Raw genomic sequence first — 10319 nt, 5'->3', positions numbered from 1 at the left:
CGTGTACCCCCCAGAAAAAGTAGACAAGAAGAAGTGTTATTATGTGTTAAAGAAACATGAAAAATACCAAAATGTCAACATGAATACAGTAGGGATGAGCTGCTTAGCGTCCACTGTTGTACTAATGCAGATTTATTACACGTCCTTCATGTTACATGTTTTAAAACAATCATCAACACACAGCCTAATGTTACAAGCGTGACATTAAGCACATTTTTCTTAAAATATTTATTCTGTTGTTTGTGCATTAGAGGGTAGAATGTCAATGCCTGATCCACATGCCCCTTGTGTTATTGTAGGCTGCCATAGCACAAGGCTTAGAGACTTACTGCATTGTAAACAGTGCTTAGGGGTCACTTTACCTTTTTGTTATGCATCTTCTTGCACCAAGGTAAACCTTCAGGTGACCAAATTCACCAGGCATATCACTGTGGTTCGTTTGTACAGTGCCATATGTGTCAGTTTCAAAGTCTGATGACGAATGTATATTGTCATCACCATCACTTGATTCAGCTAATGGTTCAGTTTCAGTTTGTTGTAAAACTAGCCTTACAGCTTCTCATTTACATGCCATTGTGTTTTGTTTGAAGGCTCCTCCCCACTCATGAATATTGATGAGTTACCATAGAGTGGCAAAATGCATAGAAATATTCAAGATGTTTTTTTCAGCATAATGTTATTTTAGCTACTAGGTAGAAACAGAATACTGTTCCAAAAGTCATTCAGGCTTAATGGTGTAAATTGGATCATAACAGCTTATTCCGAGAGACATTCTGGTTTAATCGTTCTTTTATAGATTTCTGAGCCTAACAGATGCTCGGGAAAAATGCCAAGGAGGTTAAACAGGGTGTGTTGCATGTGTATGTATTTGTATGTGTTTGCTTGCATCTGTGCTGTCATTTTTTTATTTTCCTCTTTCAATATAAATGAAGGGTTAATGTGATGGCAGTCCACTGAACATTTGAGGGAGCTGTACTGTAGGAATGTGATACAGGAAGAGACACTTAAAGTGGAAATGCCACTGTCTGTTTGTTTGTTTGTTTGTTTTTTTTGGTGGATAGAAGATAACACCAAAGTGCACCTGGTAGAGTGGCAGTCCATTTATTTCCATTGGATATAAGCATTAATGAGGAATTATCCACATAGACACTGAGGAAAATCACTTCATAAAGTAAATTTAGGAACATCCCAAATAGGACTTTATAAGGTAAATTTAGGAACATCACGAAGAGGACTTTATAAAATAAATTTAGGAACATCTCGAAGAGAACTTCATAAAGTAAATTTAGGAACATCACAAAGACCCACTTCCTAACAGACTGTGAACCCAAGTTAATGCTTAGTGGTGAGATTGCAGCAGTGCCTGGAATATTTTTTTTTGGTTTTGAGCTTTGGATACATTTTTGTTTCCCTCTTTACTGGATTGTTTGGAGGAGTGACTCTTTAAAATTGTGATGGCATCTTGTGTTGCTTGTGTGTAGATTGTTTGTTTTCTTGTTTTTATTTTCTATTAATTTAACACATCATATGGAATGTAAAGGACAAACCGTACCGGAGCACATTATTTCTGCAATAGAGCCAAAGTTATACAATGTAAAGTCAGCTCCTTATCTTTTCTTATTGACTATAAACTCCATTTTGGAGTTCTTTTTATGCAGCGATTGGGTGTACGGGATAGGCTCAAAAATGTAACCTCCAACAGATCTTATTGTTAAATGAGATGATCTTTATTTTTAGTATTCTGTATTAAGAAATACTACATATACAAGAAATCAATAGTTGTTTTTATTTTTGCTATAGCTTTATATACTTACATCTCATTAGTTGTTTTTCTATTAATTTACCTTTTACTGTGGACTTTGCTCCCTTAACTGTATCCAAGATAATGATAATTAATAACGAAAGCAGAGCAGACAAAAACACAACCGGCCCCAAATGCTGAAAGGCTGCAGCTACTTTAGTGTCAGACACGGCACTGAGCTCCTTAGTAAATAACAGCTCATATAGCCAAAATGATAATGAAAACCTTAAAGTCACACACAAAAAATAGGAGATTTGCCCATGTAACATGCATAAGTACTTCTTTTATTCCAATAAAAATGCATCCAGTTCCATTGTGTAATTTCTGTATTGACATCAAAACATTAAAACTGGGAAATAACAGCAAGGAATCCAAGTAAAATCAGAAATTGTGACAAACTGCAACCACAGGGAACCCTTAGGACTGAACTTGAGAAGCACAGCTTTAACAGTTACAGATCCTAAAAAAGTACTCATCCCCCTTGGATCTTTTCCCACTTTAATGTTATTAAACATTGATACTACTTGCAGAGATCTGGTTTCACTTTGATGTTAAAGAGTCTTTTTCTGTTAATCAGTGTCAAAAAAGCCAAATTAAATCCATTGTGATTCAATGTCGTATAACAATAAAATGGGAAAATTTCCAAAGGGGTAAATACTTTTTATAAGCATGGTAACATGCGATGGTTCACATGACCATGACCAGTTAGGATGAAACTTCTTGTATCAATCCTGGAAGGCAGCTATCAAACACTTTACCACAGAGTAAAAAAACAGTAATGTAATTAGTGAATCATTTTTTTAAACATGGGAGTGTTTCTTATTTAAACACAGTCTTATAATATAAAAGTGCCCGAGTCCCATTGTCAGACACCCCAAGTCACAATTTATTCTCTCCATGCATCTGGTAATGCTTTTTAAGGTGGCCAAGTTGACTGAAATTCTTTCCACAGATCATGCAGTGATAGGGTCTCTCACCAGTATGAATCCTCTGGTGCTTGTTAAGATTTCCTGAATGCCTGAAGGTCTTCCCACAGTATGTACAAGTGTACGGCTTCTCTCCCGTGTGAATCCGCTTGTGTGTCCGAAGGTCTCCAGAATAGCGGAAATTCCTGCCACATTCAGTGCAGCAATAGGGAGTTTCTCCGGTGTGAATACGCTGATGCAGTTTATGAGCTTTTGCGTGACGGAAGCTTTTACCACATTCCTTGCAGAAGTACCGCTTTTCATTTGCTAAAACTGGCACATCCCTTTGCAGAATTCCAAAGGAACTGAACCTCTGTGGATGGCCAGACAAGTGATGAGCAATTGGTATGGAATCGCCAGCATAAAATTCATGCCAACTAGGCTTTGGAAACTGGAAAAACAGACTTTCTTCTGCATCTGTAAGAATAAAAGACAGGACACCAATAAATATTTCTAATAAAGGTATTCAAGATGTTGTTCATTGAATACAATCAGTAATACACAGAGTGCCAAAGGCCAAAGGGATCTTGTTGCTTCAGTAACGATGTGGTAACAACAAGCGACATGTCTGGGGACATTGAAAAGGATTTGGTAAAGTGTAAGAAAATCCCTCAACAAAATAACAGATTTGTATGGTACCTATAAAAAGTATTCAGCCACTTGGAAGTTTTCCCATTTTATTGTTATACAATATTGAATCCCAATCAATTTAATTTGGCTTTTTAGACACCGATCAACAGAAAAAGACTTTAATGTCAAAATGAAAACAGATCTCTACTAAGTGGTCTAAATGAATTATAAAAAGACTGATTGCATAAGTATTCAGCTTCTTCAAGTCAAGTCAAGTGAAGTTGGGGAGCATGCACTGGTGCAGTGCGTTGCCGCACTCACTACACAATGAAACAGCTCGGGATCCCGGTTGGAAACCCCCCAGGCAGACACGCGGTCCAGTCCCACCCTCCAGAAATGACCCTCTATCTGCCGCAGCCAGGTGTTACGTGGGCAACCCCTTGGCCTGGTCCAACCACTCGGGTCCCCAACATTGAGGATCTTATGAGCTGGATCACCCATAGGGAAATGCGCCACATGGCCGTAGTGCCGAAACTGACGTTCCCTCACAATGCAGGTAATGTTCCTCATTCCGGACTCCATGAGCAACTGCTCATTCGACACAAAGTTAAATCAACGGTACCCAAGGATTTTCCGGAGAGACACAATACAAAAGGAGCCCAGTCTTCGTCTCAGGTCACTGGAAGGCGCCCATGTCTCGCAACTATATAGCAAGACAGGAAGCACCAGGACTCTAAACACTTGGACCTTCATCCTTTTGCATAGATATCGGGAACGCCACACACCCCTTTCCAGCGACCTCATGACCCCCCATGCTCTCCCAATCTGTCTACTGATTTCATAGAAAGAGTCAATAGAGACATGAATGTCACTGCCGAGGTAAGTAAACCTCTTGACAAGGTCGACACTCTCTCCGCAAGCAGACACACTGCTGATGGCTGTGCCGAAGAGGTCATTAAAGGCCTGGATGTTGTTTTTTATCCAGGACACTCGCAAGCACAGACACTCAGACTCCTCACTCAGTCTCTCGAGTGCCCTGATCAGAGCCTCCATTGACTCTGCAAAGATCACAGTATCGTCAGCAAAGTCAAGACCTGTGAGTCTTTCTTCAACCAACAGATGCCCCACAGCTGCTGGACCCCACGACCTTGCCCAACACTCAGTCCATACAAGCATTGAACAGAGTAGGAGCAAAAACAGACCCCTGGCAAACCCCAGAATCAACTGGGAAAAATGCAGAGGTTCTGCCTCCACTCTGTACAGCACTCACTGTACCAGTGTACAGGCCGGCCATGATATCCAGCAACCTTGAGGAGATTCCATGAACCCTCAGGATGTCCCACTGGGCAGCTTGATCAACGATCGATTTACGAAAATCGAGAAAGGCTGCAAAGAAACTCTTCTGATATTTGCGTTTGTGCTCCAGGAGAACCCTCAGTGCTAGGATGCAGTCAATGGTAGACTTCTTAGGTGTAAAACCAGACTGTTCCGGTCGCTGGTAGGTGAGCAAGTGATCACGAATTCTATTGAGGACCACACTAGCAAGGACCTTACACGGCACCGAGAGCAGTGTTATCACCCTGTAGTTGCTGCAATCCAGATAGGGATGTCAAGTCCCGTTTTCCAGTCAGTTGGGATTATGCCAGTCTCCCAAATAGAAGCAAAGATTGCTTGCAATGCCAGGAGGACAGCCTTACCACCTGCCTGGAGAAGTTCAGCCTGGATACCACAGATCCCTGCAGCCTTTCCTCCCCTCAGCTGGTTCACAGCTAATTGGAGGATCAGCCTCAAGGACTGTGGACCCAGAGATAGCCAACGTCCTAGCCGGAGGATCAGCTTTGAGCAACTGCTCAAAGTAGCCAGCCCAGCAGGTCACAACTGCAGTGTCATCTGTAAGGACAGTTCCATCAGCAGCCCTGACTGCAACTTTCCGAGGAACAGTTTCAGTTGTGCGTAATGCATTCGATTCCTCTGTAAGCAGGACATCGCTTTTTTTCAAGTCAGTATTGTTTAATAAATGTGTCCATTAGTCAGTACAGCTATACTATGTTAAATTATCTCTCTATATTTTGTCTGCAAAAGTATCGCAGCTCTTACTGCCTCAATGTTTTTGTCAGTCTGAATGCAAGAAATGTAGCACTAAAGATCTTTGGTAGCTACAACTGGGGAAAAGTAATCAACAGCAAAGGATCAATTGACTGGAATAGGTCAGGCCTATTGATTTTTGTGTTTATTGACAAGTGACAAGACCATTATGAAAAGAGGCAGTTTAAAATGAATAGTGCATTACAACGGACATACAAGAAAGTTGTATTTTTAAATACAAACGTTTAAAAATTTTTTTTAAATTAAACCTGCAATTATTAGGGTGACTACATTATTAAACCAAAATAAAATAATTTCATTCTATTCTATTCTATTGTGAAAAAGTAAGGCATATATTGCTGGAATGTACTGTATATGAGGTGAAAAGAAAATATCTTTTTGAAAAATCTAAATCTTCGGGACAGGAGGTAATTACCATACACATATATTGGGCCGAGCGGTGCGGTGACGCAGTGGGTAGCGCTGCTGCCTCGCAGTTAGGAGACCCGGGTTCGCTTCCCAGGTTCTCCCTGCGTGGAGTTTGCATGTTCTCCCCGTGTCTGTGTGGGTTTCCTTTGAGTGCTCCAGTTTCCTCCCACAGTCCAAAGACGTGCAGATTAGGTGCATTGGTGATCCTAAATTGTCCCCAATGTGTGTGCACACCCTGCGGTGGACTGGCACCCTGCCCGGAGTTTGTTTTCTGCCTTGTGCCCTATGTTGGCTGGGATTGGTTCCAGCAGACCCCTGTGACCCTGTAGTTAGGATATAGCGGGTTGGATAATGGATGGATGGATGGATATATTGGGCCAATGTTGGCAACACTGATGTATCAAAATGTTTATTTTTTTAGTCCTCCTACCCCCTGCAAGTTAGGGTATGCTTCCTGAGTTTCTGCTTCACACTCCAGTTCAGCACGTGGTGGTAATGCACCTTTAACTTGGTCTGCCAATTACCAGGAAAACTCAGAAGAAGAAGGATGGTGAAGCCGTGCTTACTCCCAGTGGGAGAATTCAGAGTATCCAGTAGCACTGCTAAATAATACAGTACACAGATAATGACCATACAACCGATAAAGTTGCTTTTGACTTCATTATACTGCCTTTTTGATTAATTGTAGCATTTGCTTTGATTTTTCCATTACTACATCTTTTCCATTTTTTATCTTTTTGATGTTGAGGGTCTGTGGTAGCACCTGACCTGTCATCATATGAATACACTATCACACATGATGGACCTGTTTTCACACATCTTGTAAGTGAAATTATCATCATTTTTTTAAGGAATAATTATAACACTAATGACCTCTGACTGTTGATGTTTGGACTAAAAACTATCCATTACATATGTGTATAGATATATACAGGTATTAAGTAAACTTCTAAAACCCCATTTTTTTAAAATATGGCTTTCCAGTATTCAAAGAATTAAACAGTGATCTGATGATAGATTTAACTCTTTGATGTATAACTAATTAACCGGAATTAATGCATTATTTATTTATTTATTTATTTTTTTTATATCTGTACTCCTGTGTGGTGGTGCTGCGTGCCACCACAACTTCTCAAAAAAATTAAATGAACACTTTTTAACCAGAGTATAGCATCAAATCAATGAAACGTCTGGGCTATTGATCTGGTCAGTTAAGTAGCAGAGGGGGTTGTTAATCAGTTTCAGCTGCTGTGGTGTTAATGAAATTAACAACAGGTGCACTAGAGGGGCAACAATGAGATGACCCCCAAAACAGGAATGGTTTAACAGGTGGAGGCCACTGACATTTTTCCCTCCTCATCTTTTCTGACTGGTTTCTTCACTAGTTTTGCATTTGGCTACAGTCAGTGTCACTACTGGTAGCATGAGGCGATACCTGGAGCCTACAGAGGTTGCACAGGTAGTCCAGCTTCTCCAGGATTGCACATCAATATGTGCCATTGCCAGAAGATTTGCTGTGTCTCCCAGCACAGTCTCAGGGGAATGAAGGAGATTCCAGGAGACAAGCAGTTACTCTAGGAGAGCTGGACAGGGTCACAGAAGGTCCTTAACCCATCAGCAGGATCGGTATCTGCTCCTTTGGGGAAGGAGGAACAGGATTAGCACTGCCAGAGCCTACAAAATGACCTCCAGCAGGCCACTGGTGTGAATGTCTCTGACAAAACAATCAGAAACAGACTTCATGAGGGTGGCCTCAGGGCCCAACGTCCTCTAGTGGGCCCTGTGCTCACTGCCCAGCACCGTGGAGCTCGATTGGCATTTGCCACAGAATACCAAGAATTTGCAGGTCCACCACTGGCACCCTGTGCTTTTCACAGATGAGAGCAGGTTCAACCAGAGCACATTTGACAGAAGTGAAAGGGTCTGGAGAAGCCATGGAGAACATTATGCTACCTGTAACATCGCTCAGCATGACCGCTTTATTGCAGGGTCAGTGATTGTCTAGGGAGGCTTATCCATGGTGGGACGCACAGACCTCTACAGGCTAGACAACAGCACCTTGACTGCCATCAGGTATCGGGATGAAATCTTTGGTCCTATTGTCAGACCCTATGCTGATGCAGTAGGTCGTGGGTTCCTCCTGGTGCACGACAATGCCTGGCATCATGTGGCGAGAGTATGCAGGCAGTTCCTGGAGGATGAAGGAATTGTTACCATTGACTGGCCCCCACCCTCACTTGACCTAAATCCAATAGAACACCTCTGGGACATTATGTTTTGGTCCATCTGACGCCACCAGGTTGCACCTCAGACTGTCCAGGAGCTCAGTAATACCCTGGTCCAGATCTGGGAGGAGATCCCCAGGACACCATCCGTCATCTCATTAGGAGTATGCACCCGTCCCACACATACATTGTCAGACATGCATACAAGCACGTGGGGGCCATACAAAATATTGAGTACAATTTCAAGTTGCTGCAATGAAATTTTGGCAAAATTGACTAGCCTGCCAGATCATTTTTTCCTTTTGATATTTGGGGTGTCTTTGAATTCAGCCGTCTCTAAGTTGATCATTTTCATTTCCCTCAAACAATGTGGCATCCTTTCGTTCCTAACACATTACCCAGTCCATATCAATATAGATATCCAGTATGATTTTTTTCCCATTGACATCTAATGTGTTTTCAAAATGTTCCTTTAATTAATCAATGCTAATTAATCCAGCAAAATATGGGGAAATCCTGGAGTAATATCTTCTGCAGTCTGTGAGAGAACTGCAACTTGAGAGATTTACCCAGAAGACAACAAACCATACTTAGAGCCAAAACCCTACAAGAAACAACAGTGTGAATGTCCTGGAGTGGCAGAGTCAAAGTCCAGGTCTCAAGTCAACTGAGAATTTGTGGCTGGACTTGAAAAAGGCTGTCCTCACACAATCCCCACGCAACCTGTCAGAACCTGAGCAGTTTTGCTAAGAAGGATGGTGAAAAATTATACAGATGTGCAAATCTGATAGGAAGAAAGAGACCTGTGCACACATGGACTCAAAGGCTGCCATGGCTGCCAACGTTGCATATAGTAAATACTGACATTAAGGGGGTTTAAACTTACACAATCAAATATTGTTTAATAATTTGAATATAAAAGGTCTGACAATTAAGTTTGCAAACTTATCACCGTGCGCTTACATTGGCAGTACTGTACAAACAGCTCATTAAGTTTTCATAACTTTGGTATATCAGTGTCTCACAGCTGTGTCCATGTCGACGTTTGGCAGTGTCTTGCGGAGTGGTGTTTATTATTGTTGTTATGTGTTCTCGTGTGCCACTGCAATAATGTCAGAGCTTGCATTAGAGCAACAAACACCTGCTCAAACAGCACTATCTCTGAGGGAGTTTTTAGCCAGTAAATAAATAACTGTATTGGAACACCCTCCCTAATCACCTTCTCTGGCCCCCAATGACTTTTTTCTTTACCCGAAGATAAAGAAAATATTGCAAGGAAGACATTTTGATGACATTCAGGACACCAAGTATAATACGACAACAGCTCTGATGGCCATTCCAGAATTGCTTTGAATGGTGGACTAGGTGCTGGCATTGATGCTTTGCTTCCCAAGGGAAGTACTTTACAGGTGACCGTAGTGATATTCAGCAATGAGGTATTTAGCAATTTTTCTAGGATGAGTTTAGGAACTTAATTGTCAGACCTCATATGCAGATTATTCTAGATCAATTTAGATTTGTTTTCATTTCAAAATTTAAAGCTTTAAGAGTCTTAATTTGATGACCCGGTGTCAACCAACTGATTTCAGTGTTATAAAACATTATAATGGATAAAGGTTCAAGGGGGAGAATACTCTCTGCAGGCCCTGTATATAAAATGAATTCCCTTTGTGAGAATAAAAGTAGATCATGTCCATTTCAATTTCACTTAACTCTAGTACTACAGTATATCCCATTCTATACTATATTCTAAGATTATATTATATCTTATATATTATATAAAAAGCTATATTCTGGAGCCTGCAAAAGACACAGTGCTTGGTGATTCAGATTACACTACACAATAATCTTTTTGCAAAAGTCTTCCTGAAAAGTTTTTGCTGATTGTGACAGGTACCTACTAGGTATGCACAAAAATAGTTTTGGTTAGCATCACGTAGGAACTCTGAGAAACAGACATTTATATGTTTACTGACAATAATGTATTTACAGTAATCCCTCGCTATATTGCGCTTCGACTTTCGCGTCTTCACTCTATCGCGGATTTTAAATGTAAGCACATCTAAATATATATCACGGATTTTTCGCTGGTTTGCGGCTTTCTGTGGACAATGGGTCTTTTAATTTATGGTACATGCTTCCTCAGTTTGTTTGCCCAGTTGATTTCATACAAGGGACGCTATTGGCGGATGGCTTAGAAGCTACCCAATCAGAGCATGTATTACATATTAACTAAAACTCCTC

At 41.1% G+C, this 10319-nt stretch overlaps 1 protein-coding gene across 1 annotated transcript in view; it reads right to left on the bottom strand.

Annotated features, from left to right (window-relative positions):
• Positions 1 to 2064: 2064 nt before the first annotated feature.
• LOC120524977 (zinc finger protein with KRAB and SCAN domains 3-like) overlaps positions 2065 to 10319 on the bottom strand; it is a 40475-nt gene continuing 32220 nt past the window's right edge. Inside the window, exon 3 of the mRNA XM_039746890.1 lies at positions 2065 to 3183. Within this exon, the coding sequence (XP_039602824.1) occupies positions 2681 to 3183 (503 nt within the window). The 3' untranslated portion in view covers positions 2065 to 2680. The remainder of the gene's footprint in view (positions 3184 to 10319) is intronic.

Source organism: Polypterus senegalus, chromosome 3 (assembly GCF_016835505.1).
Source record: "Polypterus senegalus isolate Bchr_013 chromosome 3, ASM1683550v1, whole genome shotgun sequence".
Taxonomy (NCBI): domain Eukaryota; kingdom Metazoa; phylum Chordata; class Cladistia; order Polypteriformes; family Polypteridae; genus Polypterus; species Polypterus senegalus.
Note: the sequence above shows the minus strand (reverse complement) of the source record. Positions and strands in the feature narration are given on the sequence as shown.